General features: G+C 43.3%; 6 protein-coding genes across 6 annotated transcripts; 3 read left to right on the top strand and 3 right to left on the bottom strand.

Moving 5' to 3' along the window:
- Positions 1-11: 11 nt before the first annotated feature.
- Positions 12-1,761, bottom strand: BDB00DRAFT_517899 (2,3-diketo-5-methylthio-1-phosphopentane phosphatase). The gene is made up of 8 exons (XM_053117696.1): positions 1,719-1,761; positions 1,265-1,474; positions 1,107-1,180; positions 957-1,012; positions 703-840; positions 484-616; positions 284-407; positions 12-183 (listed from the first exon to the last, which is right to left on the bottom strand). The coding sequence occupies exons 2-8, from the start codon at positions 1,374-1,376 to the stop codon at positions 59-61; spliced, it is 762 nt and encodes a 253-aa protein (XP_052977314.1). The 5' UTR covers positions 1,377-1,474; positions 1,719-1,761; the 3' UTR covers positions 12-58.
- Positions 1,762-2,214: 453 nt separating this feature from the next.
- On the top strand, positions 2,215-2,874 carry BDB00DRAFT_834989 (uncharacterized protein). Its single transcript, XM_053124366.1, has 2 exons — positions 2,215-2,569; positions 2,708-2,874. The coding sequence occupies exon 1, from the start codon at positions 2,248-2,250 to the stop codon at positions 2,506-2,508; it is 261 nt and encodes an 86-aa protein (XP_052977315.1). The 5' UTR covers positions 2,215-2,247; the 3' UTR covers positions 2,509-2,569; positions 2,708-2,874.
- On the top strand, positions 2,774-4,105 carry BDB00DRAFT_517955 (uncharacterized protein). Its single transcript, XM_053117697.1, has 3 exons — positions 2,774-2,946; positions 3,040-3,165; positions 3,247-4,105. The coding sequence occupies exons 1-3, from the start codon at positions 2,900-2,902 to the stop codon at positions 4,013-4,015; spliced, it is 942 nt and encodes a 313-aa protein (XP_052977316.1). The 5' UTR covers positions 2,774-2,899; the 3' UTR covers positions 4,016-4,105.
- BDB00DRAFT_834990 (P-loop containing nucleoside triphosphate hydrolase protein) lies at positions 3,894-7,116 on the top strand. Its single transcript, XM_053124367.1, has 5 exons — positions 3,894-3,967; positions 4,038-4,187; positions 4,271-4,592; positions 4,692-5,081; positions 5,182-7,116. Exons 2-5 carry the CDS (start codon positions 4,041-4,043, stop codon positions 6,942-6,944), a joined length of 2,622 nt encoding a protein of 873 aa, XP_052977317.1. The 5' UTR covers positions 3,894-3,967; positions 4,038-4,040; the 3' UTR covers positions 6,945-7,116.
- BDB00DRAFT_834992 (beta-lactamase-like protein) lies at positions 7,117-9,000 on the bottom strand. Its single transcript, XM_053124368.1, has 3 exons — positions 8,931-9,000; positions 8,795-8,860; positions 7,117-8,710 (listed from the first exon to the last, which is right to left on the bottom strand). The coding sequence occupies exons 1-3, from the start codon at positions 8,959-8,961 to the stop codon at positions 7,224-7,226; spliced, it is 1,584 nt and encodes a 527-aa protein (XP_052977318.1). The 5' UTR covers positions 8,962-9,000; the 3' UTR covers positions 7,117-7,223.
- Positions 9,001-9,098: 98 nt separating this feature from the next.
- On the bottom strand, positions 9,099-10,819 carry BDB00DRAFT_914878 (major facilitator superfamily domain-containing protein; the record flags this gene model as incomplete). Its single annotated transcript, XM_053128694.1, has 7 exons — positions 9,099-9,337; positions 9,467-9,627; positions 9,698-9,791; positions 9,863-10,074; positions 10,204-10,343; positions 10,501-10,563; positions 10,640-10,819. Coding segments are annotated over 7 exons (1,089 nt in total), but the record flags the coding sequence as incomplete, so codon positions are not given.
- Positions 10,820-13,077: the final 2,258 nt, after the last annotated feature.

Genomic DNA, 13,077 nt, shown 5'->3' on the forward strand with positions numbered 1-13,077 from the left:
CATTTTCTTATCAACAACGATTGACTGTAAAACAGATAACTTTTGGCATAGCGCACTTTTACTGAGATAGTTGTTCAAATGAGGTAACAATCTTGAAGTCTTTGCTTTCGGGACCAAGAGGCGCATTCCCCGGTCGCTCCGAGATCACCGCCTGATACTTTGCTTGTTTTGCTGCCTGGATTTCTATACAATCACATCGTAGAGTCAGCACACGTGGAGCATCTACAATGTCTGATTCCTCTATCTGCTATTATATATTGTAGCTCGTCATCTTGTGGTTTACCTTTGATATTATCGCTCACAAACAGAATGCGTGATGGATCCTTGCCAATTTCTTGTGCAATCTTTTCGTACGAAGCAGCTTCCACCTTCAATCCAATAGCAGTATCGAAGTATCCTGAAAAGTACTAGTAATAATAGAAGCATTTTTCCAGCTTTAGCTCTTGCAAAATAACTCCCAACATTTCGTTCTCAAGATCATACCTTGGATAGATCGCCTTTGTCAGAATACCCAACAATGAGTTTTTGTGCAGGTACGCTGCCGGATGAATAGATGTAAATAGGCTTGCCAGCTGCTCGCCACTGATCTAAAAGAGGGACAACATCCGCATAGATCCTTTGTTTTGAGTTAAGAAAGGTTAGCATTTAGGACACGATAACTTGGCCCCTTTCAAGAAAAAGTATCCCATGTAGACTACTTACTCGCCACAGAGTTCACCCGTACTGTATCCATCCTTCCACATGAATCCCTGGAATGCCTTGAGGGCGCCATTCTTGCGATCAGCTGCCATTTGCCATTCAATATTTTTCTTGATAGCTGCTTTGATCTCTTCCGGCTTTCTGCGGATCGTGCGTGTGCATATAGGAGAGAGTATGAATAAACCTTTCTTTATCTAAAAAGAAACGAGTACTTTTGCTAGGATAGCTGCATACGCTAATTGTTTTTTTCTTCGTACCCTTCTTTAGGAATGACAACAGCTTCGGCTTCACCACCACCAACATCTTTTTGAGCCTACGAATATACAATACACAGTTTGAGTTCCTTCGTTTTGACGTGACCCCTGAGTAGTTTCTGCGGTACCAAAAAAAAATGCTTATTATCATACCTGCTCTCTCAACAGTTCAACATATGATTCGAGATCAGTGGATCCCCAGTTACGATCGAGGAACGCGTCTAATCCTTTAAGGACATAGGGAAACTATCATTTAAACAATGTCCCAAGTTCTCAGCTTCAAAGTTCCTCTCTTTTGGAAAACACGAAACTTTTGCCGGTAAGTGAAGAACGCGAGAGAAAAAAAAATACCAGTGTATCTTTGACAAATGTAATGGGAGTAATGGTGCCTTCAATGTCGAGAACAACTGTGTCGTAGTCCATGGTGGCAAGTTTTCTGTTACGTCAAAAAGATATGGTTGTGTCAAACATGACCGAATTTCCCGAATTTAAATCTGCGTCGTTTCAACTTATTGCTACAGCTGGAAAAAGCATTTAGTTTTAGTCTTAGCTATTGGAAAATATGATCTGTCGAAAGTGGAAGAGTCTCTTCCTGATGTTAATAGTAAGCACTTCGAAAGGCCGCATTATGGACTTATCAACCCATACACAACGCACCAGCAAGTGCATAATAACTTATAGTTTATTGCTACCTTGATGATCAACGTCATGTGTATATGTCTCGTATCATTCCGTGAATTTTGGAGCACTCTGCCATTCCTTTACATATTTCTCTTCCCTTTAAAGGCACACAGGTCATTTTCCGTTTACGCATTTACACTGGCAATCAATTAAGTAGGAATGCTAGAAGCTTTTAGCATATCTACAATATAAGATGTAATCTGTTCGAAAGAGATTTATGCTGCATATTACCATCGATACAATAAGAAAATCCTCCCCCAGTAATCGTAAGCGATTACAAAGGTGTCTTTATTGAGGAAATATGAGTGGAAAGTCAAAGTTGTGAACCAATCGGTACGAGAGGGCGATGTAATAAGAGTTAATGCCACTCTTATCGCTTTGTTCAGACAATGCAAGTGAGCATGCTTGCATATTCGTCGGATTGATACGATCTCCTGGTCGCATTTGATAGCCTTACCGATGGCCAGAAGATACGGATAAGCCAGTTCGAGGATAGAAATTACCTGAGCGGTCCAAACACTTTTTAGATATGCGAAACGGCGCTCGATCGGTTTTGTTAATGTAAGAATCAGTTTTTGCCTACACGTCCATGACCAAGAGTTGATATGGAAAAATGGGAGATATGGCTATGCCTTTATCGTGTACGTTTATACTTTCAATGATGCTGACTGTTGTTACAGCAGGTTTCGACTTCCGGCTCTTCGCAGCAACGTTCTTCTTGACACGCTCCCGGTCTTTACCCCATCTCGCGACATTGGTGGCCTTGGGAGTATTTGTATCCTTATTCAGCGCCTCCAAGGTCTTACGCTGCTTAGCCTCGTCGTACGTCGTGTTACCGGTATATCATTTGTATTTGGCGCAGTTTCCAAGTTGATGACGATCGCATTGAGGGACTTGTAGTCGTTGCCTCCAGTCGCAGTTGTTGAGATAATTTCGTATGCATCGCTGAATTTGCAGTTCTATTTTTTCATCTCGCACGTCCAGGCGAATGTGTCACATTAGGCAGTAATGATACGATACTGACTATCAGTTTGACACAAACATTTTTAATACGTTACTTTTTCACACCAAAGTTGTTGCTTTGACACAGAGGTTGCTGCGAAACTGTGGAACTGCCGGAACTGCGGAACATTGTTCCGCAGTTTTGACCATAAAGCCTAGTTTGGTGTAGGTGGCTTGTAGGCACGATCTGTGCTGAAAAAAGCGGGCGGGCCGTATAAAAACACACCTCCTTTTGTCTCCTCCACTGCCAACGAATTTACGAAATGGGAAAAAAGAAAGGCTCAAAGCAAAAGAAAAACGACGATTACTGGTAGGAATTCAAAATTTTAATTTCAAGCATTTTTTTTTGTGTGCTAATCTTTTCCTTCTAACATTTTACTTATCAAACGCGTCTGTTATACAGGGACGAAGAGTTTGAACAGGAAGCTGTCGCGACGGGTGCTGCCCAGCCCGAAGAGGATGGCGAAGCCTTAGAAAAGCGTACTGCTGCTTTTGACGCTTTGGCCGAACTTAATGACGATGACGATGGGTAAAGCTATCTTATTGTCTTACCTGCCTTGCTTTTTGGGGAGGTTGTGCTAACATAACAATTAATGTACTTTACATTTAGACTTATGGCCATGGTCAGCAAAGCTGCAAAGACTAAGGCAAAGAAGAACAAAAAGAAGAATAAGCAGGCCGAGCCTGAATACGAAGAGGACTTTGCTGCCGCAGTAGAGGAAGAAGAAGAGCCTAAACCAGAGCCGGCACCACAACCTGCTTCGAAGAAGGGTAAAAAGAACAAAAAGAATAAGCAGCAAGCTGAACCCGAGTACGCAGAAGATTTCGACGAATTGCTTGATGAAGAGCCAGAGCCAGAGCCCGTTCCTGAGCCTACATCGAAGAAGGGTAAAAAGAACAAAAAGAACAAGCAGGCCGAACCTGAGTACGAGGAAGATTTCGCCGTCGAAGAGGAGGAGGAACAAGAGCCTGCACCTGCTGCCGCAGCTGAAGATGACGCTGACGACTTTGACGACGATTGGTCGAACGATAGCAAAAATAAAAAGAACAACAAAAAGCAACAAAAGGAGCCCGAGCCTGAAGCCGAGGAGCCTAAGCGTGTCTTGTCCAAAAAGGAAAAGGAGCGTTTAAAGAAGGAACGACAAAAGGAAGCCAAGCGTCTGGCCAATCTCGAAAAGAAGAAGCAAGAGACTCCTGCGAAGAAGGATGAACCAGCATCAAAGGCACCTGAGCCAGTATCCGCTCCTACACCTCCTCCCGCCGCCGCTGCTGCTGCTGCTGCTGGTGGCAAGAAGGGCAAGAAGGGTCCTGCTGGCGTTGCGGCTTTGAGAGTATGTTTTTGCTATTCATACGATGGTCTATTGCTAAGATTTGTGTGACTCAATTCTTATTGCCGATTAGAAAATGCTGGAAGCCCAAAAGGCTGCTGAAGAAGAAGCCAAGCGCAAGGAAGAAGAAGAACGTAAGATTAGAGAAGAAGAAGAACGACTTGAAGCCGAGGAGGAAGAGCGTAGAGCCGAAGCTAAGCGTCTCAGGAAGGAAAGAGAAGCTGTAAGTACCTACATTTTTGCACACCTTTCAACCTGGGATTGCTGGATTATCCTAATATAAAAAATTCGCTGCTGTTTCTGTAGGCCAAGAAGGAACAATTGCGCAAGGAAGGCAAGCTTCTGACCAAGGCACAAAAGGAAGCGCAACGAAAGGCACAGCTTCGTCACGAGCAAATGCTGGCATCTGGCCAAGTCCAAGTTGCAGCTCTTCAGGGTGATGCAGGCGAAGGACCCAAGAAGAAGCCTGTGTACACTGTGAAGAAGAAGAAGAAACCCAACAAGGAAGAAATTGAGCGCAAGAAGCGTGAGGAAGAAGAAAAGAAACGTCAGGAGGAAGAGGAGGCACGAAGAAAGGCCGAAGAAGAGGCTAAGAAGAAGCAAGAAGAGGAGAAAGAAGAAGAAGAATGTAAGTTTGCTTCTCATATTTTCACTGCTGTGTTTGATGAATGGGGTACTCAACAACTTGGAAATGACGTGTATACTGACAATCTTTCACCCATTACAGCTGATGATGATGACTGGGAGAAGGCTGCTGATAGCACTGACGAAGAAGGAGCCAAATCCGATGAAAATATCAAGGATGACTGGGAAGAGGATAGTGAAGAGGACGAGGATAAGGAAGAAGGAAAGGCTCCTGCAAAGAAGGATGCAGCTCCCACCAAGAAGGCAGCACCCAAGAAGGAAGAGAGCGACTCTGAAGATTCTGACGACGAGAGCTGGGATGACAGCGATGAAGACAGTGACGAAGATTTGTCTCCCACTCAACGTGCTGCCTTGCAGCGCAAGGAGGAGGCTGCTGCTCGTCGCGCCCAGCGACAGAAGGATGCCCTTGCAGCCCGTTCGAAGGACGATCTCCGATCACCTATCTGCTGTATTCTTGGTCACGTCGATACTGGTAAGGCTTTTTTATCTTCTTTATGCCATCTGGGGGGGAGTTCGGATGGTAATGGTTGTGCATATAGAAAATGGATGCTGATCGATTTAATCGTGAAAAGGTAAAACAAAGCTTCTTGACAAGATTCGTCAAACGAACGTGCAGGAAGGTGAAGCTGGTGGTATTACGCAGCAGATTGGTGCCACTTACTTCCCTGCCGATGCCATTGCACAGAAGACGGCTGTCTTGGGCAAGGATCGTGTCGAAGAGCTCAAGGTTCCTGGTTTGCTTGTCATTGACACACCAGGTCACGAGTCCTTCACCAACCTGAGAAGCAGAGGTAGCTCGCTGTGTAACATTGCCATTTTGGTCGTCGATATCATGCACGGTCTCGAACAGCAGACGCTCGAATCGATTCGTTTGTTGCGTGACCGCAAGACGCCTTTCATTGTCGCCTTGAACAAGATCGATCGTCTCTTCCAGTGGAAGGCGATTCCCAACAACTCGTTCCAAGCTTCGCTTGCCAAGCAAAAGAAGTCTGTCCAACAAGAATTCGAGACTCGTTTGGAAAAGACCATGCTGCTGTTTGCCGAGCAAGGTCTTAACGCCGCTCTCTACTACAAGAATCCTAACGTTGCCAAGTACGTTTCGCTCGTGCCCACCTCTGCTGTCACCGGTGAAGGTGTGCCCGATATGTTGAATTTGTTGGTCAACTTGACCCAGACCCGTATGAGCAACCAGCTGATGTATGTCACTGAGCTCGAATGTACCGTCTTGGAAGTCAAGGTCATTGAAGGCTTGGGTACCACCATCGATGTCGTCCTTGTCAACGGCTGGTTGCACGAAGGTGACAAGATTGTTGTGTGCGGCTTGAACGGCCCCATTGTCACTCAGGTCCGTGCTCTGTTGACACCCCAGCCTATGCGAGAATTGCGTATTAAGTCTCAGTACGTCCATCACAAGTCCGTGAAGGCCGCCTTGGGTGTCAAGATTTCTGCCCCCGATCTCGAAAAGGCTATTGCTGGTTCGCGTTTGCTTGTTGTCGGTCCTGAAGACGATGAAGATGATTTGAAGGAAGAGGTCATGTCCGATCTTACCAATTTGATGAGCACGATCAACCGTCAAGGTCGTGGTGTGTGGGTACAAGCTTCCACACTTGGTTCGCTCGAAGCCCTTTTGGAATTTTTGCGTGTCAGCAACATTCCTGTTTCAGGCATCAACATTGGTCCTGTGCACAGAAAGGATGTCATCAAGGCTAGTGTCATGGTCGAAAAGGCCAAGGAGTATGCCGTAATGCTCTGCTTCGACGTCAAGGTTGAGAAGGAAGCTGAAGAAATGGCTGAAGATCTCGGTATGAAGATTTTCAAGGCCGACATCATCTACCATTTGTTCGATCGCTTCGTAGAGTACAGCAACACCATGATGGAAACCAAGCGAAAGGAACAAGCTGGCCAGGCCGTGTTCCCCTGTGTCCTCAAGATGGTTCCTGGTGCTATCTTCATGAAGAAGAACCCTATCGTCATGGGTGTCGACATTGTGGAGGGTCAATTGCGCATTGGTACGCCTATTTGCGTTGTCCGACCTAATGCAGAAGGTGTGCGTGAAGTGGTCCGCATTGGTAAAGTCACGTCTATCGAGAAGGACCACAAGTCATTGGACGTGGTCAGAAAGGGCTCGGCCGGTGCTGGTGTCGCTATCAAGATTGAACAGCCAGTACACGAGAACCCATTGACGTACGGCCGTCATTTTGACGATACGGACGAATACTACAGTAAAATCTCCCGCCAGTCTATTGACATTCTCAAGGAGTCGTTCAGAAAGGATATGTCCAAGGAAGATTGGGCACTCGTTGTGAAGCTCAAGAAGATTCTGGGCGTAGATTAAACTAATGTTATTTTCCCCACCTTATCATTCCACTTACCACACACTCGTATTAAAAAGGCATTACACACACACCACACACACACACACACGCTCAACACTCCAGTTACAGTCCATACCAAATCTATCATTGTCTCTCGCCCACTTTCTTCACTGCATTAAACACGAAGTTTTTTGTTGTTTCTTATTAAAATATATAGTAACTATTTACAAATTCAAGATGCAAAGCGGGAAACAGTAAAGGTAGAGAATGGGTCGCGATGAGGTAGAAAAATATAAGGACTAGCGCTGCTGCTGTTGCTCCTGGAATTCGGATTTATATTCCTCGTTGGATATGAGTTTGACTATAGACTTGTTGGGGTTGGTATCATCCCGACGCATCACAAGTGTGCCGCTGATGGGAATACCCCGAGGTGGTCCAACTGTGTCGGCTGAAGATTCTGATGCCTTGATCCGGGTTTTTGCATCCGCTACGAGGAACGATCTGAGTAATTCGGTGCTGACGGTTGCTTGCATAGATAAGCGCGTCTTGATACTGATGCTGACACCGTTGGGCGGATTGAAACAGGGGATATCCATCTCCTTCTCGATCTTGCCTTTAAGAAAATCCATGCTCCCCTTTTCTCCGTGAACAAGTACGACGTTACGAGGCTCACAGTGACGAATCAGTTGCATGATACCCTTGGCATCGGCATGAGCACTGAATGACAGGTTACGAACTTGTAGATTGACGTGCACTTTGGTAAACTTATCGACTTCAATAACCTTTTGACGTTGTAGAACCTTGGCACCGACTGTCCCAGCAGAGCAATAACCCGGTAAGATGACCATGTTCTTTGAATCTGGCGCCCATCGCTTGAATATATCGAGGGAAGTCCCCAAATTGAGCATGCCTGGCGCTGCAAACACCACCATGGGACCCTTGTGGTCGAGCAGTGTCCGATTCCAGGTCTGGATGTGCTTAAAATCAAACATGTTGCGCTCCACAAATGTAGATTTCACTTTTTGGTTTGTCCAGTTGATAAAAAGCTTATAATAATCGTTGGCACGTTCTGTCAGGCCAGCAGAATGATACACGGGGACTTGGAGCCCCATGCGTTCCCAATACGATTCAATCAATATACACAGTTCTTGGGCACGACCCAGCGCAAATACTGGAATAAGCACATTGCCTCCATTGGCTACACAGTCGTGCACCTTTTTCAAAAAGTCACGTTCGCGAGCTCGTTTCGAGTCACGGATCGTTGTGCCGTACGTGCTTTCGGTGATCAAGACGTCGGGCCGTACTTTATCAATCCACGCCGAGCCCAGATGTCGATCTGGTGTCATATTGTAGTCGCCCGTATACACTACAGATTCGTTGCCGACGCGCACGTAGAACATGGCTGCACCAAGCACGTGCCCCGCATAGTAAGCCTTTATCTCAATATCGTCGTCGACCCGGATGGTTTCGTGTAAATTGATAGGGACAACCTTCTTCATGCAGTCTTTGATCATGTACGATGTGAAGAAATTTGTTTCGCCTTTTCGCTCAACTGTGATTTTTCGATAATCTTCGAGTAAAATAGGACAGATAGCTTTTGTTGGATGTGTCATATAGATGGGTCCGTCGTAGCCACACATTTCGGTGAAGAAGGGCAAGGCGCCACAGTGGTCGAGGTGAAAGTGAGTGATAATGACGGCGTCCAAGATTTCAGTGAATCGTCCCGTTTTCGAGATATATGTAAAGTCTGGAAATCGTCGCGCGTCATTGTAGCCCATATGCATACCTATATAAAAACAAATTACGTACGATTCAGCTCTCTTTGCCACTTTTTTGACAAGATCGACCAATGCTTCAATGCAGTACATACCGCAATCAAACATTATGTTTTTTCCCTTGATCGTGACCAGCACGCAGCTTCTACCGACATCTTGACCTAATAGTCTTGAAGTCAGTGTTTATGTCACTTTTAAAAAAAAGTGTGTTATGCCTTTTTCTTTGCAAACCTGCTCCTAATGGTACAACTTGAATGGACATTGTCGTTGGGGAATTGGGAGAAAGGAACAAGGAACGGACATTTTGCTGCGCTGAATTAAATCTTTGATAGCCGGTCGTTGGCTACATAGTAGTGTGGCAGACAAACAATAGTCACTGTCATGAAAATGATTATTTTATTACACTTTTTTAACTAACAGCTGTGATGTCCGTAACCTAACTATCAGTGCTATTACTATGGAAAGAATATATGCCATTCCTGAAAAAACTTTCAAAGCAAGGAATGGTGTCTGGCTTATTCCTTCAAGGGCAGTTGCGACGACAGGACCAATAATAATGAATACATAAGCTAGCATTCTGAAGCTTGTTGCTGCTGCATAATTTTCCATTCCTACAATAGCCAACGTAATAGGAGAGCCTACATACAGAAAGTGCAGACATCAAAAAGTTACAACCGCCATACAGCGTTACAATTGTTGCTATCATATAACCAAGAAACAGCATTTGTTTCCAAGCACGACTCTGTATAGATATAAATTTTGTTTACCTAAAACAAATGGTGCTCCGCAGAAGAATCCAGTCAAAAATGCGAATGTGTATAATGCTGGCATACTGAATGCGAGCATCCAGTTGACGAAAATCAGAACAGCTGTTATCGATGTGACAAGTATATACGTGTTCAGGTTTCCTAATCGATCAGCTACAAAGCTAAGTGCTTACTATGTAAGTATAGTTTTTGCATATATACAGCGAACACGTATTACTACACTTCACGTACCCAATTGTGATGCGGCCGATGAGACCTCCGCTAGAGAATAACGTAACTGTCGCGGATCCGATGTATCCCGAAAGACCAATGTGTGTTGCATATGCTATAATTTCATCGTATTATATATGAGAGAACGCTCATCTACTGCATCACATACTTTTAAGTCACGCTTACTAGGTAAAAAGGCAAATACGATATAAAATCCCCAACCAGTAACTGGTCCAATTAATGTCCACAGCAGTAACGACTTATTTTTGAGTATGCCAGTATGCAAGTTCAATCCTTGTTTCTTATTGCTTTGAGCTAAAGTAGCAGGTCTTTCTTTGATGAGTAAAACAGCGGTCGTGTTGGTTACAAAAAATAGCAGAGCCAGAATCCGATACATCCTATGATGATAGCACAAGTTAATTTAGGCAAATGGCTTGTTGTGATTTAAGTGTTGTCGATTCCTCATACATATTTTCCATGCTTATATCCCATCCTGTGTCTCTAAAAGCGGGAGCGAATTCACTTACCAAGTAATGCCGAGTATGTTAACGGTGTAAGTTATCAAAAAAGGAATGAACAGTCCAGGCAGGGAAATGGCGCTCGCATGTAGCCCGAATACTGTACTTCGGTTTTTGACGAACCATTGTGGTATTACATGAATAATGGCCTATTTGTTGGAATATGGCGTCGAATGTTTCCCATGCATAGCTGAAGATGGTAAGTACCACTCGCGTACAGATACAGTACAGCACAAGCATGATGAATTAAACAAAGAAGTTTCAATGTTTAAGAGAAACAAAAAGAGTTGCAAAGAATATACTTACCCCATATATTATCGAAGCGCCAATTCCAATACAGAGAGAAAAAGATAGGTATAGATGCCATACCTATACAATAGTATTAGGTAATATTGTATTTATTATTCAGTGTACCACAATAGTACCTCATTCTTACAATACTAACATGTGTCGCCTGGCCTGATAGAACAAAGCCAACAGATATCATAATCGTTGCACCCGACAGTAGCAATCGCATACCGACAAAAGGGAGCAAAATAGTAGTCAGAAAAATGCAGCTATATGTGATTGCGTTAAACAGTACACCGATGAACGACAGCTGCACCAATATGTTGGGATCCGACGAAAAGAACTGTTTTTTGAGATAAACGTCTTGCACTACCCCTTCAATAAGTAGAAGCGATATAATAGAAAAAAATAGAGCAATGTATGTAGTACATTTACATGTATCAGCAAGAAGAACTCAGAAGTGTTTTTCATTTCGATAAATCGAGTAAAGCAATATTCACCCCTAGTTGTTTATATATGTATAATAATGATTTAGCATATGATTAAAAGTAAAGAAACAAAGTATAGATCTTGGACGATAATACATACCATGTCGATGGGATACCAACGTTGAGGGACGCAGAAATACAACCGACTGCGATGATCCATGCATAGCCACCATCGATATTAGTTGACATTGAGGATAAATCAGCTGCGCCAGTCGCAGTAGGCTGCTGCTTCTGTTCCTTGAAATCAAAAGATGATGCAGGTGATGTAGACGACTGGCCCATATTTAAAAGGTCGTCCCGTTGTATTGCTATGGCACCATCAGTTTCAGTAACCGAGACGTAGTTGTCTCTGGAAAATTTCCTAGAGTCATAATGACCATGCTCAACGGATCCGATGTTCACCCTACATATTACACAGCCCAATTGGTTATACTTTCTTTCTCTGGCAATAGATACGCTCCAGGAGGTTTTCTCACATATGCGCCTTGAGGGTTAAGTCAAAGAAGGCCAAAATAAAAAGAAAAGGAGCATGAAAGATAAACAGTGCACATATACTTTATATTTTATGAGCATCCACGGTCCTCTAGTCGGAAGTCGGCTTGATCTTTTCGAATGATAAAAATGTACATCGTAGTTTTGCACGGCGAAAAAAATATGCATAACCATGCATTACATACAGGTCCTTAAATGATACGTAAAGCCTACTACTCCTAATTTTTTAATTTGCCAAACCTAGCATTATTAAGAATTTTATGTTGTTAAAAGTAGTATACTGTAGCTTTGATTTGAGAGCATGCAGAGAACATGCAAAGATGTGAAGATGTGCTTGGCGTGCTAGGTATAAAAATCGACATCGCTTTTATATCGTATTATACCGCAATTCGTAGCCGCAGTAGCTTCATTTCACCACACCTTATTTTAGCCTCTCCAATTTCAAACTCTCTCGCACCCTCATTGAGCTGTTCACCGATGCCTCACGGCAAGTGCTTTCGCCGACTTAGTAAATGCTTCAACCGCATTAGCAAATGCTTTTGCCGCATTGGCAAGAGCTTTCATTTATTTTCACAAAAACATTGGGAATTTCAAGCTTGAAATTAACGGGTGACCACTGTGCTTTTGCTTAGATTATACCAGAACATGTAAGAGTTGCATCTTTTTAAAATAAGGAGTATATATAAATCTTGACTTGGTCAATTCGTAGCCGCTCTTTCCTTCCAACCTCACAATTTTTGCTCAATAGAAATCCGCTGCTTTATGTTTGTCGAGAGCTCACTGTAAGATCTGTAAATTAAAAAAGTGATGCATGGGTGGCCAAGCTTTAAGCCATGACTTCAAATGCTGTCAAGTTTTGTCGTCTACTACTAGCAGTGCCTGATCGCTAGTGTATTAATACTTTTCAGGTTGAAAATATATTTGCATCTACAGAATTTCAAATATGATGACAATATCTTCTGACCAGTTGAAAGCAAACATGCACATACTTTATAGCGTATACTGTACAGTGGACCTCCAGTTTTGCAACTCTCGGCAAATGCAATCTCTACATTTTTTGCAGCGGGTTTTTTGGCATATCAAAAGAAAAAAAAACATCAACTTGCAGCTTGCAACATCTGTTTTGTAGGGAAAAATTTTTACTGATCTGCAACAAACATATATCAAAAGGAGGATAATTGAAGCCAATACAAAATAGGTTCTGGCATTCAAGGGTGTATTGCTCTCACAATATACTACATGGAAAATATCAGAGTACATTATTTGTAGATAATGTACTGACATTAAACATGGTAGTTTTATAATATTGAATCAGTTCATAACTTCCAGAGCATTTTTCCTCATCCAGAAGGTGACCGTTCGTTTATTGAGTATATATCGATACATTTTTTTGTGCAAAAGACGATGCATGCGTTTCCATTTCAGACGTGTGTTGTAATACTTGGATTACATTGAGATGATTAATAAGAGACAAAGCAGTCGAGCACTACGCATAATCTGATTGCTTCTTCCACCAACCAAAGGGCATCCCTTTCTTTTCATGACTGAGATAACGATACCACACCGTGTAGCGAGCAGTGGTTTCGACACACAGACACATTAAAATCATATTCCG

Source organism: Zychaea mexicana (genome assembly GCF_025766255.1).
Source record: "Zychaea mexicana strain RSA 1403 chromosome Unknown BDB00scaffold_63, whole genome shotgun sequence".
NCBI classification, from domain to species: Eukaryota; Fungi; Mucoromycota; class Mucoromycetes; order Mucorales; family Lichtheimiaceae; genus Zychaea; species Zychaea mexicana.